Raw genomic sequence first — 16,897 nt, 5'->3', positions numbered from 1 at the left:
ATGTATGTCTCAGGAGAGATCTATATCCAGTTCCTTTCAGCATGCAGAAATGGTCTTTTTTAAATGTTGTTATACATGCCCAGCCCTTATTCCCTACCTACAATTCTTCTCCTATTCCTCTACCTACTCCCAACTTTAAATGCTTTTTTAAGGAATAAAAAAACCTCACTGAATCTATTTAACACTTGCCTGTGTGTGCATATGTGTAGGGCTGTCTACTGGAGCATGGGGCCACATCCCTGAAGAAAACTGACTACCCCTTCTCCAAGCAGCCACAAATTTCTTAGGTAGGCATGGGATACCTGGAGTCCTGCCTATGCTAGAATTTTGACTGCCTTGGTCTTTGGCAGGTTTTATCAAAAAGCTTCTTTAAGAATTTAATGGAAGGCTGCCTGCCAGAAAAGGTGTAGACAGATGCTATTAAGACAGCAAATAGTGTCCATGTATAATGGCAAATGCATTAAAGAAATCAGGAAAAAAGAATTTAATGGATTTTAATCAGTTAAAATCTTATATTTTTCATCTTATTTCATATTGACATTATAATCAATATATTGAGGGGTACTGACTTCAGTGGTGAATTTGGACAATGTCCTGTTAGTTTAGATTTCTACTGGAGCCTTGGCTTTTTGCATTCTCTGGAAAATCACTTCCTAAAGAATGTTACTGCACTAGGTGGTCTCATGCCTGCCTCCTGACCTGGAAAGACTACTATATAGCCTCTCCCCCAGGCTGGCCTTCGTCACTAGGAACAGACTGGAAGGAACTGCAAGGCAGTGGTTGCTAAGAGCACAGAGTGCATTTGGTAATGAAAACCTGCATTTTATCTCTTTCCTTTCAATCTGTGATCTGTTTACTTAAGATTTAGCCTGATACAGAAATTGTTTTGCTCCCAGGTAGCTCAGCATTAGAAAGTGAGTCAGAACAGTAGTAAACGTCATCTAGGCCCTGGCCAGCCCAAGACTTGGGCCCAGAAAGGGTGAGTTTGAGCCCAGTCTATTTTCTGCCCAGCTCTGACCTTGAGGAGTTTGTTAATGGCTTTGTGCTTCATTTTCCCCACCTGTAAAGTGAAGCCAGAGCTACATTTCCCTTACCCCTGACTTCTAGAAGGCCTCTGTAATCCAGAAGAGACATCTAGAGGGATTTTCTACTTGACAAGGCTTTAAATGTTGTGATAAGGAAAGGTTAGAAGGGATTGATAGCCTCTTTTTTTTCTCCTCTTTTCAGTTGTTTGGAATTTTTTGTTGTTTGTTTCTGTTTTGACATGCAGTCTCACATTGTAACCTATGCTGATTTGGAACTCAAAGCAGTCCTGCCTTTTGACTTTTGAATGCTGTGATTACTTGGATTGGTGGCCTCTTTAAAAAAATTCAGTCTGGTGTCTTATCAGAATTAGCATTTAGAAACCCAGTGCTAGATTAGTGAGTGTCATACTTGCTCTAAAAGCAAACTAGTTGAATCTCCTTTAGGCACAACTCCTCAAAGTGAATTCAGTCTATTCAGTTGAGTGACAAATGTCAGTCAGGTAAAAGTTTTAAACTTAATGAGCCCAATATAGTGGTATATATTTTGGGAGTTGGGAGACAGAAGCATCATATATCTGTGAGGTCAAGGCTAGCCTGATCAATGTAGTGAGGCCCTGTTTCAATTCTTTTCAAGTTTGAAATGATTTTGTAATTTAACATGAGTTAGAACTTGAAGAGGGGCTTATTGTTGAAGACAGTTTTGCTGTATAGCTCAGGCTGACTTGGAAATTGCAGTCCTCCAACCACTGTCTCCAAACTCTGAATCGCTTCTTAGCAGCAGTGTTTACCTGTCTAGTTTTAATTGGTGCTGGAGAGTCTCTGTCCAAGACCTGGGTAAAGACACAGATGGCCACCTTTCTGGAGGTGGTGAGGCCAGTATCTAGATTACAGTTCAGAATATTGAGAGGTCACAGAAAGGAAAGAATTTGTGTTGTCAGATGAAAACTTGATCCACTTAACAAAAGGCTACTGTATCAGGTTCAAGGCTGCCTACAAGAATGAACTGGTGTCCTTCAGCCCTGTGCTCTGCCTCTTTCTCCCACTCTTTCTCTTCTTCCCTTTGCTTCCTTTCCTCTAATTAATGTTAGTAGTCACTGTTGCCTTGGAATTAGCAGTATTGTTGCCTTTTACAACAGCACCATTATGGGACACTTAAATGTAATTTTGACAAAGAAGAGTGAAGGGGGAATCAAGTAGGCAGAATACTTAATATATACTGCTGTTATGTTTTGACTCAGTGCGTATGTCTGCAGAGAACAGAATCATCCATTTGAGATAAAGTGACCCAACTGAGTTCCTTAGCATGTATGTTTGTTCTTTATTAGCAATAAACAATAATAGGTGAAATGTAATATGGTAGACTCCTGTGTTAAAACCTCTAATATGGCTATTTTAAAATAAAGTACCTCTAGGTAAGACACTGATACTGTTTTTTCCCTTCAAGTTTTCATGTTTTAGTCATACATCCTAAAATCTTTAGGAAGAAAATAATATGGCATCTAGTATTTGCTTGAAAGAATGTAGAGGGTATGGTGTGGGTTACAGAGATAAAACTAGTCAGGAGCTTATAATTTGTGAGATGAGGGACATTGGAATTTCATTGTAGCTTATGTATGTTCTGAATAAAAAAATTCCACAAAATTCTCACAGGAGGAAATATAAAGTGTGGAGTAGAGACTGAAGGAAAGGCCATCCAGAGACTGCCACACCTGGGGATCCATTCCACATGCAGTCACTAAACCCAGTCACTATTGGGGATGCCAAGAAGTGCTTGCTGACAGGAGACTGATAGATATAGTTGTCTCCTGAGAGGCTCTGCCAGAGTCAGACAAATATAGAGACAGATGCTCACAGTCAACCATTGGACTAAGAACGGGGTCCTCCCTGGAGGAGGTAGAGAAAGGAATGAGGTAGCTGAGGGGGTTTGCAATCCCATAAGAATAACATCAACCAATCACACCTCCCCCAGAGCTCCCAGGGACCAAACCACCATCCCAAGAGTACACGGGGGAGGGACCCATAGCCCCAGCATCTTATGTAGCAGAGGATGGCCTTGTTGGGCATCAATGGGAAAAGAAACCCTTGTTCCTGTGAAGGCTCAATGCCGGAAGTACAGGGGAATGCCAGGGCAGGGAGGTGGGTGGGTGGGTGAGGGAACACCCTCATGAAGGCAGAGGAATGGGGGGTTTCTGGAGGGGAAACCAGGAAGGGGAATAATATTTGAATGTAGATAAAGAAATATCCAATAAAAATGGGGCAAAAACAACAACAAAAAACAAAACAAAACCAAGTTTCCAAGAACCTTACCATAGACTCCGAATTGCCTCAGAGTCCAGTCCCACTGGGACTCCTATAAACACCTCTTACCTAGTAACCCTTCCAGATTCATTTCCAAAGGTATTATGGCTCCCATATTAATATTTGCATGTGTCTTGCCTCTGGCCCTTTGCACTTTCTTTCTTCTTTAAATACTCTCCTGGCATGTCCACCCTCCATTGACAGTCCATTTTAGTTGCATAATTCTTGCAAATTCCTAGATAGCAGATAAGATTGCTTCCTCCAGCTTCTGTTAACTGCCCCCTGCCCAATATGGTTGAGGACTTCCTAAGGTATAGGTACATCTTCATCTGAAGGCTGCTAATGGAAGACTGACTTCCAGGCAGCTAAGGTGAAGGTCTTAAAGCCCACACACATAGTGACACATGGACTCCAAAAAGACCACACCTCCCAACAGTGCCACGTCCTGGGCTGAGCATATATAAAACATCACAGTCAGGGTTTCTATTCCTGCAAAAATCATCATGACCAAGAAGCAAGTTGGAGAGGGAAGGGTTTATTCGGCTTCCACATTGCTGTCCATCACCAAAGGAAGTCAGGACTGGAACTCAAGCAGGTCAGGAAGCAGGAGCTGATGCAAAGGCCATGGAGAGATGTTACTGGCTTGCTTCCCCTGGCTTTCTCAGCTTGCTTTCTTGTAGAACCTAAGACCACCAGCCCAGGGATGGCACCATCCACAAGGGACCCTCCCACCCTTGATCACTAATTGAGAAAATGCCTTACAGCTGGGTCTCATGGAGGCATTTCCTCAAGAGAGGCTCCCTTCCCTGTGATAACTCCAGCTTGTGTCAAGTTGACACACAAAATCAGCCAGTACATAATGAAGGACTATACTGAGACAATTTGGTCAAGTCACATCAAACATTAGAAAGCCAAAGAATGTGGCTGATAGTATTAATGGATATAAAGTTCAAAGACATGTGAAACCAAACATATGCTGTGTGTATTATATAGTCTTTTCTGGTGGCTGGCACCAAATACTATAGCCCAGATGGCTGACAAATAACAGATTTATCTTGCAATTCTGGAGGCTGGGTACCAGCATATTCCATGTCTGATGACAGTCTGTATTTATCCCAGTGTCCTCTTGGGGTAGAAAGGACAGCTCAACTCTCTGGAGCCTCATAGAAAATGACACCGATTTCATTCATGTATATTCAGCCCTCATGACCTTCTCACCTGCCAAAGGCACCCTCTGTAAATGCTGTCACATTAGGGGGTCTGGTTTCAACACTTGAATTTTATGGGCATCCAGGCATTCAGCTTAGAGCATGCACATATATGCATAGAAGTGGTACATAGATGAGGGAAGTTTTCTCTGGCAGTAAGGAGAGCTATGTAGGGTCTGACTAGTGCTAGAATGCTGAGCACATGGGCATGGGCTTTATTCTGTTACTTTTTAGTAATAGGTATGTGTAGTCTTTGTATGTTTATTTCATAAGAAGAACCACCACTCAAAACAAATATGTCAGCAAGTTCTAAGTGAGAGTATATTCTCGGCCTTTAAAAAAGAAAAACAGAAAAGAAAAAAGAAAAAGAAAAACAGGTGTAGTGTGTCGCATTTCCTTAATCCCAGCACTTAGGAGGCAGAGGCAAGCTCACCTCTGTGAGTTCCAGGCTATAAACAAGAGCTGCATAGGGAGACCCTGCTTCACACACACACACACACACACACACACACACACACACACACACACACACATCTCCTCATTATTTTATTTAAATTCTTACTGTTTCACTTTTATAGTTCATGGGCGGTAATCCTAATTAAATAATTTGCCACTTCTATTTTATGCAAAAAGCTGATGGTAGAAATCCATAATCCTCATTGAGGATCAGCAGCAAATAGAAGTAAGTACACAGATCACCTCAGCTCTCTTTCAACTCTTTGTTCATCTCAGATGTTGCCATTGTGGACATGAGTGATATCTCCAGACAGCCTTCCCTTTTCTATCATCTTGGAGTCCGAGAGAGTTTTGACATGGCTAATAATGTAATTCTGTACTACGATACTGATGCTGACACTGCTCTGTCGTTGAAGGTAAGGAGCATTTGTTTACCTTCCTTTGAAGACTTCATTTTAGAGTAGCATGATATGTCCAGTTGAAATATAACTTATAGCATTCGGTGTTAGAAAATGTACTAAAGAATTATGCCTAGAACAAATGAAACTCAAGACAGATGATCAAAATGTGAATGCTTCACTCCTTCTTTAAAAGGGGAACAAGAATACCCTTGGCAGGGAAGAGAGAGGCAAAGATTAAAACAGAGACTGAAGGAACACCCATTCAGAGCCTGCCCCACATGTGGCCCATACATATACAGCCATCCAATTAGACAAGATGGATGAAGCAAAGAAGTGCAGGCCGACAGGAGCTGGATGTAGATCGCTCCTGAGAGACACAGCCAGAATACAGCAAATACAGAGGCGAATGCCAGCAGCAAACCACTGAACTGAGAATAGGTCCCCCGTTGAAGGAATCAGAGAAAGGACTGAAAGAGCTTGAAGGGGCTCGAGACCCCAAAAGTACAACAATGCCAAGCAACCAGAGCTTCCAGGGACTAAGCCACTACCTAAATACTATACATGGACTGACCCTGGACTCTGACCTCATAGGTAGCAATGAATATCCTAGTAAGAGCACCAGTGGAAGGGGAAGCCCTGGGTCCTGCTAAGACTGAACCCCCAGTGAACTAGACTGTTGGGGGGAGGGCGGCAGTGGGGGGAGGGTTGGGTGGGGAACACCCACAACGAAAGGGAGGCGGGAGGGGGATGTTTGCCCGGAAACCGGGAAAGGGAATAACACTCGAAATGTATATAAGAAACACTCAAGTTAATAAAAAAAAAACCCTTCTAGATAAGATAGCCATCAATCTGCTAACATTTATATATGCCTACAAAACACTGTAAAATATTTAAATAAATATCTCTTTGTGTACAAAAAAAGAAAAACATTATTTAATATCACTGTAAGTAGCTAATTTGAGAAACTGATAAATGCTTTACATAAATAAGTTGTTAAGCAAATGTTGCATTAAAATAGGAAGAACCCAAATTCTGAAGGTTCCAATCAATAGCTTGCCCATCTAGATACCTGTGAACCTCCAAGGCTCTTACCCCCAGTATAGCTCAGCAATTCCTGGTGCTTAACTTGTTCTCCTTTGGATTCCTTGGTTATATAATGCTGAAACAGCCTGGGAAATTAGAAAGGTCCTTCTGCTCTTTCTAGAGTGCTGTTCGTGAGCTATGTTTTTCATACAGTATGTCTGTAAGGTCTTAGAGCTTTGCACTAACCCCTTGACTTTCTCATACATCTTTCTACCTATCTCTCTATGCATTTGCTTTGGTATTAATGGATGAGTTAGTTAGTTAGTTAGGTAGGTAGGTAGGTAGGTAGGTAGGTATTTAGTTAGTCAGTCATACTTTACTCAGTTTTTTCTCAGATTTTTATCACTACTCATGTTGATTTTATAAATTTTCTTTCCATGACATTACTTTGTTTTATTACACTATGCACATCTTTTGTTCTTCACAATGCCCATATCACTCATTATCAAAATGCATAATAAAAAGTCTATCATCCAGTTGTCAAAAAAAAAAGAATTACTTGTAGAGTTTCTTCCTTCCTGCTATACTTGCTAGCTTCCATAGGTGACTCCTGCCTGCTGTGTGAGCATCCTTGCTATCCTGAGCTCTTATAGGCACTCAGCACTTCAGATTTAAGGAAGCAGAAGCAAAATCTGTTAGTTTCCATTGATGCAAGCACATGGCTCTGAGTTCCCTCATGGGCAGTGGGAACCAAATCAACGTGTTGTAAAAATCAGTTCTCAATTTGTTTGTAAACATATGAAGACACCTAACAGTCATTAAAGTGTTCAAAAAATAGCATAGACATAATCAGCATTTCATTTCTTTTCCTCTACTTTGAAAGCAGAGCTAAACTATGGAAACCTCTGTGTTCCTGCACAACTCAGTAATTACTGAGAATTTCAAAACTATGTATTTTGAAAACTTTATGAAAGCTTTCTTGATAGCATAGTACTTTTAAACTGTTTATATTGATAAAATGTAAATTTCTAATGGGAATTATTCCAAATGTCATCTTTTATTAATAGTGCTGTATATCTTAGCAGTAGGTGAGAAGTCCTTGTCTGTGTAAAATCATTTTAAAAGTAATTTACAGTACTACCTCTCAACCTTGACTGGCCTTTAAAATCACCGAAAAAGCTGGTAAATTCCCCAAAGCCCAGGTCACACCCAGATTGAATATATCATAGTCTCTGAGGGTGGGGCCCAGACACTTTTTGTTTAAATCCCAAATATACAAAAAAGGATGGGAACCAGTGGTTTAGAGAGGTGGACGACACAGCCATCATTCTTAAGTATTCAGCTCTCACAGCACTAAAAATCATGAGTGTATAACAGAACAATGTATTACCAAAATTGAATGTTTACATTTCTTAAGTTAAACCAAATTTTTCTGGCTTCTGTTAATGATTAGAGATTATTTCTTGAAAGAGATGTTAACTTGTTTCAGATGTGTAAACTATATATAGTAAATTTTACACACACTTTATATAAATGTGTACTATCTAATTAGAGCTCACGACTACATTGTACAGAAACTGTTCATGTGATTGAGAAAAGAAACTTTTGTCAGTATAAGTTATTTATAGAATAATTTCCAAAGACCTTAAACCAATCTAAATTATTTTACATCTGTATATATTATTATTTCCTAAATTAGTTGTGCTTAGAAATCTTTAGAAATTATTAATATGAAAATTTATATGATTTACAGTTTGAGAAACATGAAGTTAGAATGTATTTTTCCATTTGTATAATATTTTTTCTCCACGGTTTCTCAGCAAAACCTCCAATAAAATCCTATGATCTAGATAAGTTTTAATTTTTTTTTTTTTTGGTTCTTTTTTCCGGAGCTGGGGACCGAACCCAGGGCCTTGCGCTTCTTAGGCAAGCGCTCTACCACTGAGCTAAATCCCCAACCCCAAGTTTTAATTTTTTATAGTTGTAGGGGTTACAGAGTTTTTAATTTTTTTCCACGTGGTGAGATTTTAATGGGGGAAGGAGACAAAGGGAAGGGACAAGAGAAAGAAGAGAAAAAGAGAAGTTTTTAATTTTTAATAGGACAAATATTTCCTAAAATAGAAATGACTAGCCAGGTATACCTAACACCAAACAAAAGTATGTGCTTGTTACACCAGAAATGTTACAATATATAATACATGTTTTATAGGGAAGATATTTAATTATGTATTCTGTTTAAATAAATGTAGGATTCCAGTGTAAAAATGTAACAATCAAGTGCTTTATAACCATTGTGCTCAGTTAACAAATACTCTCCTCGTTATACTTTGAACATGCCTGGACTGTTCAGTGGAGTGACAGGACTACTTTGAACAACACCATTCTGTGAGCAGGCTGACTAAGGAATGGCCTGAAGCCTTCATATAAGTCCATTCAAGAAATAGTTCCAAATCAAAGCATAGCCCAGTGCTTTACTTAGTGTAACTGATGCTTTTTTTCTGGCAAGGCAAGAACCAGGGTACCCCAAAGTGAGATCTTAAAATATATTTGAATAAGTAAGTCTCTAATACATATGGGAACATTCTAATAAGCATAGATCTCCTCCAGTAATTCCAATTTTGACCAGTTTTTCTTGGCATCTGAATTTTACAGTTTGAGTTTCATTCTGTTTGAAGCTTTCAGAGGGGAAACCAAATGATTAACCCTTTAAGATGTGGAGAATACTAGCTTATGAAAATTGACTTTAAAATTATATTCATATTTTCTTTTTCTTTTCAGGATATGGTCACTCAAAAAAACATAGTAAGTATTACATCTTAAGATTTTGGGGGTAATTTTATTTATTATGTATAATATTTTTATTTAAAACAATATTTTAAAGAATAAATAGAATGCTTTAACTGATTGTTAATCAAATGTACAGTAGTGCTTCTCACACAGGGTGATTCATAAATATTTTATAAATGAATTTAGAGATTTTTAAGTCACATTTATATAAATTAGTAAAATGCTTGACTGATCATATAGGTAGCAAGGAAATTTTCTTTTTAGAATATTTTCATTTATTTCGAGTGTACATGGCAGGGTGATAGGGGCATGCACCATGGCATGCATGCATGTTAGAACCAGTACTCTTTCCACCATGTGAGCACCAGAATTGAACTCAGATTATCAAGCTTAGTGGCAAGTGTCTTTACTGGCTGAGCCATCTTACCAGCCCACACAGGTGAGTTTCTCAATCATGCCTGTTGATTTCAGTGCTAAGAAAACAACTAGAAAGCACTTGTCCCACAACTCGGTTAGTAGTACAGGACCCAACTCAGTCATTTAGGGAGTAGAGCAAGAGGTCAGGTCAGTCAAGTATGTGGTGCAATCTGGGTGTTTCTTTCTGAATTGAGGCAGTCCTGTAGTCTTTTCTTTTTTCTTTTTTTTCTTTTGGATGCTGGAGGGATGTGAACTTGTAACATAGTTTATATGAGGGCTAAGTCTGATGTTCTCTGACACAAATCAAAAGGAAGCATGATGGAATTCATTTCCTTCTGTTACTACCTGTTCACTCCTTAAGTCTCCAGATTTTCATCAAATTCCTGCACTTGTGCTGCTTCATCACCATGTTACTCTGAACAAGCTAATGAAACTGTCACCTTAAAAACATTTCAGCAGATCACCTATCTCCTCAGAAATTGTCCTAAAATTACCCTACATTAAAAAATATTTTAGCCTGCCAGTGATGGTGTACACCTTTAATTCCAGAATTCTGGAAGCAGAGGCAGAAAAATCTCTGAGTTCCAGAGCAAGTTCTAGAATGACCCAAGCTACCCAGAGAAACCGTGTCTCACAAAACAAAACAAAATGTTATTTTATGTATATGGTTGTTTTGTCTGCATGTCTGTTTGTGCACCATGCATTGTTCAGGGAGGGCATTGATCCTTCAGAACTGGAATTAACCCATGGTTGTGAGTTGCCATGTGGGTGCTGGGAATTGGTCCTTTGAAAAGCAATCGCTGCTTTGAACCGATGAGCCATCTCTCTCTTGCCCTACCTGTTGAAGGTGCACCAAGTTGCTTCCCACCACCTTCTGATATATGTCATTATGGTTTAAGAAACTAACCTAGAAATAAGCCTTTGGATCAAAGCTTCTGTCTCAGCCCTTCTAGAAGGGAAGGCGTTGGTGTCACTTTTCCTATTCCACTCTTGGTGTCACTCCACGGGCGATGTGGTAGGAAGGGCCCAGGAGAAAAGGTTCTCAGCAGGGCACCTTCTTTAGGAGAGTGGGAACTTTATGTGACTACCTCTTCAAAGGGTCCCACTGAGCTGCTGAGACACTCAGGACTCCCATAGAATTCCCCACACGACACGAACCTTCCTTCCACACCCAAGGATGACATTTTAGAAACAACGTGACTACCATTGGATATGGAGTTGTAAACATATATTTTTAGAAAGTAAGACACGAGAGTGGTTTGGAATTCCTCTTCAGAAAAGAAATGGGAATACATATGCCTTTCTGGCATGGCCTCCTGATGACCCAGGAATTCTCTTAGCATTTGTAGTAATTCTTAGTATATGTTAGCCTTTTTCTTCCAGTGTGGTTTGTTTGGGAATGACGTATTCTAGAGGATTTGGCAATAGCTACTTCTACTAGAGTTGGCATTAGAATTCAGTGCCCAGAAGTCTAACTATTGAGAAGGTGTAAAGTATCAGAACATTCAGAAAATTAAGAAAATTACTTAATTTTCAATCAAGGTAACTTGAAGGAAACAAAATAGCATCCATTAGGAAGGTTTGGAGGGAAGAAACAGCCATTCAGAGCTTGCCCCACCTGGGGATCTAGCCCATATACATACAGCCACCAAAACTAGACAGTATTGATAAAGCCAAGAAGTGCATGCTGACAGGAGCCTGATATAGCTGTCTACTGAGAGGCTCTGCCAGACCCTGACAAATACAGAGGCAAATTCTAGCAGCAAAGCATTGAACTGAGAACAGGGTCCCCATTGGAGAGGAGTTAGAGAAAGGATTGAAGGAACTGAAGGGGTTTGCAACCCCATAAGAACAATTATCAACCAACCAGAGTTCCCAGGGACTAAACCACCAACCAAAGACTACACATAAACAGATCCATGGCTTCAGCTGCATATATAGCAGAGGATGGCCTTGTTGGGCACCAATAGGAGGAGAAGCCCTTGGTCCTTCCAAGGTTGGACACCCCCCCAGTGTAGGGGAATGTCAGGGTAGGGAGGCAGGAAGGGGTGGATGGATGGGTGGGGGAACACCCTCATAGAAAAAGGGGCAAGAGGGATGGGATAGGGGGCTTATGGATGGGAAACAGGGAAAGGGAATAACATTTGAAATGTAAATAAAAAAATTCAATGAAAAAATTTTTAAAGAAGGATTGGGAAGAAATAAATGTGGGAGTGTTTATATCCATATTCATCCTTCCATATTATCTTCTTTATGGTGATAAAATAGATTTACTTTTTCCACTCCACATGGGATAGCAGTAAGGCAAAGTAGAATGGTTTATGTCAGCAGAATGGACAGCTTGCAGCTAATGGTGATTAATCATTAAAACAGTATGTCAAAGGAAATTGGTTGAATTTTAAGAAGAGTTTGCTCAGTTATCCTTCCTCTGGCTGTGAATTGGGTACTGCAATCATATGACATCAGAGATTACAAGAGAGAAACTGATAGAATTGTTGGTATGTGATTGTTTTGGGTAAACATACATACACCCCTCCCCCACTACCACCATCAGGTACAGACTAAATGCATGCAGACATGTCATGTATAAATAATATGTCTATAAATGAAAATCAAGCTGTTTTGAGGTCTTCAGGAGTGGTTTGTTGCTTCTAAAATTGTGTCTGAAAATGTATTACTTTCAAGTTGATATGAAAGAGGGGAAGGCATACTCGTCTTCATTTTCACGAACAATGCTTGGTAAGGATTTGAAGGATGAGAAGTCCATTCCAGTCTTCAGACTGGAGCATCCTCACATGCTCTGGCCTCCTTTGCTCTTTGGGACAATTCATGTTTGTATTCTCATGCCCTTGATTTTCTTCTTATGCTTTGCTGAGATAGAATGTACATACCATAAATTCACTTGTTCTAAGCCCACTGCTTCTCTTAGTGATTTTTGATAGAATATAAAGTTGTTCAGCCATTGTGCTGGTCCAATATTGGAATTAGTTTCCAAACTGCCCACTTGCAGACAATCCCTACTCTTTCCCTCAGCCTCAAGCAACTGCTAAACTCTGCATATTTTATAGATTTGCCTTTTCACATAGATGGACTATGTGTATTCTTTTGTACCTTTCTTTGACTTAGCATGATTATTTAAAAATCTATCCACGATGTAGGTATACTCACAGTTTTATTCATTTTTTGTTGATGAATAGCATTCCACTGTGTGGATATTCCACATCTATTCTCTCTATTCCTCAATAATAGACACTTAGGTGGCTCCTATGTTTTGGTTTTAAACAGTGCAAGTGTTTATGCAGACATGTATTCGTTTACATTGGTAGACACTAGGAGTGAAATTTCTGAGCCTTGGAAATATCTATGTGTGTATGTGATAGCTGTTAATAATCATATATTTAATATATTTAATAATATATGATTGTATATTAATTGTCACAGTGATTCTAAGCTGGCTGTACTGTTGGACATTTTACATAAACTGAGAGACCCAGTTTCCTCATAGCATCACCAATTCCTGGTGTCTGGCTTGTGTGTCCTTTCATTATAACTATTCTAGTGAGTATGAAATGATGGTAGATCTGTGATTTTAATTTGCATTCCTATACTGACTAGTGATATTGACCATATTCATTTTCTTTTTTTTTCTCCATCTTTATTAAATTGGGTATTTCTTATTTACATTTTGATTGTTATTACCTTTCCCGGTTTCCAGGCAAACACCCCCCTAATCCCTCCACCTCCCCTTCTATATGGATGTTCCCCTCCCCATCCTCCCCCCATTACCACCCTCCCCCCAACAATCACGTTCACTGGGGGTTCAGTCTTGGCAGGACCAAGGGCTTCCCCTTCCACTGGTGCTCTTACTAGGATATTCATTGCTACCTATGAGGTTGGAGCCCAGGGTCAGTCCATGTATAGTCTTTGGGTAGTGGCTTAGTCCCTGGAAGCTCTGGTTGCTTGGCATTGTTGTACATATGGGGTCTCGAGCCCCTTCAAGCTCTTCCAGTTCTTTCTCTGATTCCTTCAACAGGGGTCCTATTCTCAGTTCAGTGGTTTGCTGCTGGCATTCGCCTCTGTATTTGCTGTATTCTGGCTGTGTCTCTCAGGAGCGATCTACATCCGGCTCCTGCCGGCCTGCACTTCTTTGCTTCATCCATCTTGTCTAATTGGGTGGCTGTATATGTATGGGCCACATGTGGGGCAGGCTCTGAATGGGTGTTCCTTCTGTGTCTGTTTTAATCTTTGCCTCTCTATTCCCTGCCAAGGGTATTCTTGTTCCCCTTTTAAAGAAGGAGTAAAGCATCTGCATTTTGGTCATCCTTCTTGAGTTTCATGTGTTCTGTGCATCTAGGGTAATTCAAGCATTTGGGCTAATAGCCACTTATCAATGAGTGCATACCATGTGTGTTTTCCTGTGATTGAGTTACCTCACTCAGGATGATATTTTCTAGTTCCATCCATTTGCCTATGAATTTCATAAAGTCATGTTTTTGATAGCTGAGTAATATTCCATTGTGTAGATGTACCACATTTTCTGTATCCATTCCTCTGTTGAAGGGCATCTGGGTTCTTTCCAGCTTCTGGCTATTATAAATAAGGCTGCTATGAACATAGTGGAACATGTGTCTTTGTTATATGTTGGAGCATCTTTCGGGTATATGCCCAAGAGAGGTATAGCTGGATCCTCAGGTAGTGCAATGTCCAATTTTCTGAGGAACCTCCAGACTGATTTCCAGAATGGTTGTACCAGTCTGCAATCCCACCAACAGTGGAGGAGTGTTCCTCTTTCTCCACATCCTTGCCAGCATCTGCTGTCACCTGAGTTTTTGATCTTAGCCATTCTCACTGGAGTGAGGTGAAATCTCAGGGTTGTTTTGATTTGCATTTCCCTTATGACTAAAAATGTTAAACATTTCTTTCGGTGCTTCTCAGCCATTCCATATTCCTCAGCTGTGAATGCTTTTGTTTAGCTCTGAACCCCATTTTTTTCCTTTTCTTCTTTATTAACTTGAGTATTTCTTATTTACATTTCGATTGTTATTCCCTTTCCCGGTTTCTGGGCCAACATCCCCCTAACCCCTTCCCCTCCCCTTCTATATGGGTGTTCCCCTCCCCATCCTCCCCCCATTACCGCCCTCCCCCAATAATCACGTTCACTGGGGTGAACCCCATTTTTTAATAGGGTTATTTGTCTCCCTGCCATCTAACTTTGTGAGTTCTTTGTATATTTTGGATATTAAGAACTTTTCCTAATCTGTTGGTTGCTGTTTTGTCCTAACCACAGTGTCCTTTGCCTTACAGAAAGAAGTTTTGCAGTTTTATGAGATCGCATTTGTCGATTCTTGATCTTAGAGCATAAGCCATTGGTGTTTTGTTCAGGAAATTTTCCCCAGTGCCCATGTGATCGAGACTCTTCCCCACTTTTTCTTCTATTAGTTTAAGTGTATCTGGTTTGATGTAGAGGTCCTTGATCCATTTGGACTTGAGATTTGTACAGGGTGATAAGCATGGATCGATCTGCATTCTTCTACATGTTGACCTCCAGTTGAACCAGCACCATTTGCTGAAAATGCTATCTTTTTTCCATTGGATGGTTTTGGCTCCTTTGTCAAAAATCAAGTGACCATAGGTGTGTGGGTTCATTTCTGGGTCTTCAATTCTATTCCATTGGTCTATCTGTCTGTCTCTGTACCAATACCATGCAGTTTTTATCACTATTGCTCTGTAATACTGCTTGAGTTCTGGGATAGTGATCCCCCTGGAAGTCCTTTTATTGTTGAGGATAGTTTTAGCTATCCTGGGTTTTTTGGCATATTCATTTTCTTATTAATAATAGCTACTTATACTTTTTAGTGATAAAATTTTCTTTTTAGTCATTTCCATATTTTAATTGGGTTGTATACTTACTGTAAGTTGGAAACGATCTTTATGAATTCTGTAACCAATTCTCTAATCAGAGGCTTTATAAATTATTTTGCTGTTGTTAACTTGATATAGGGTCTCAGGTAGCATAGGCTGATCTTGAGCTTGATATGCAGTAGAGGATGACCTTGAACTCTTGCTCCTTCTACTCCTTCCCCTCCGAGTACAGGAAATTACTATAGCTGGAGCTCCTCTCAAATTCCACATGTTCTCCACTACAACAGACCATATTCTGAAATCATAGCCAAAAATAAAACTTTCATTAAGATGTTTTTTGTGAGGTATTTTGTAACTGCAATTAGAAAAGTAGCTAAATTAGCCTCTTAATACTAAATTTTCTAATCCAGGAGCAGCATGAACTATCTTTCCATTTATTTTGGTTGTCTTTAATTTCTGTCAACAGCATTTCATAGTTTTCAGAAGACACTTTTTTTACCTCCTCGATTTAGATTCAGTTAAACATTATTCTTTTGGTTGTTCTTATAAGTGGAACTATTTATTTTTCAGACTTGATTTAAAAATGCACTTTTTCACAACAAAAATTTTTCTGCATCTTTATTAACTTGAGTATTTCTTATTTACATTTCGATTGTTATTCCCCTTCCTGGTTTCCAAGCCAACATCCCTCTAACCCCTCCCCCTCCCCTTCCTTAAGGGTGTTCCCCTCCCCATCCTCCCCCCATTACCGCCCTCCCCCCAACAATCACGGTCACTGGGGGTTCAGTCTTGGCAGGACCAAGGGCTTCCCCTTCCACTGGTGCTCTTACTAGGCTATTCATTGCTACCTATGAGGTCAGAGTCCAGGGTCAGTCCATGTATAGTCTTTGGGTAGTGGCTTAGTCCCTGGAAGCTCTGGTTGGTTGGCATTGTTGTTCATATGGGGTCTCAAGCCCCTTCAAGCTCTTCCAGTCCTTTCTCTGATTCCTTCAAAGGGAGTCCCATCCACAGTTCAGTAGTTTGCTGCTGGCATTCGCCTATGTATTTGCTGTATTCTAGCTGTGTCTTTCAGGAGAGATCTACATCCAGCTCCTGTCGGCCTGCACTTCTTTGCTTCATCCATCTTGTCTAATTGGGTGGTTGTATATGTATGGGCCACATATGGGGCAGGCTCTGAATGGGTGTTCCTTCTGTGTCTGTATTAATCTTTGCCTCTCTATTCCCTGCCAAGGGTATTCTTATTCCCCTTTTAAAGAAGGAGTAAAGCATCTGCATTTTAGTCATCCTTCTTGAGTTCAAAATCTTTTAATACCACATTTAGTTCATGATTCAAATATTTAAAACCTACAAGATCTTCTTTTGGTTTTGGGGAAGTTCGTTTGGTCAGAGTTCTAAGAAAATGACTTCTCACTTTTGCTGT

The 16,897-nt window shown here is 39.9% G+C and overlaps 1 protein-coding gene across 1 annotated transcript in view; it reads left to right on the top strand.

Annotated features, from left to right (window-relative positions):
- Map3k15 (mitogen-activated protein kinase kinase kinase 15) overlaps positions 1-16,897 on the top strand; it is a 145,199-nt gene that overhangs the window by 11,519 nt on the left and 116,783 nt on the right. The window contains exons 2-3 of the mRNA XM_087600969.1: positions 5,264-5,403; positions 9,190-9,213. Coding sequence (XP_087457095.1) covers positions 5,264-5,403; positions 9,190-9,213 — 164 coding nt within the window. The remainder of the gene's footprint in view (positions 1-5,263; positions 5,404-9,189; positions 9,214-16,897) is intronic.

Source organism: Rattus norvegicus, chromosome X (assembly GCF_021556685.1).
Source record: "Rattus norvegicus strain SHRSP/BbbUtx chromosome X, alternate assembly SHRSP_T2T, whole genome shotgun sequence".
NCBI lineage: Eukaryota > Metazoa > Chordata > Mammalia > Rodentia > Muridae > Rattus > Rattus norvegicus.
The sequence above is the reverse complement of the archived record's forward strand: the minus strand, read 5'-3'. Positions and strand labels throughout refer to the sequence as shown.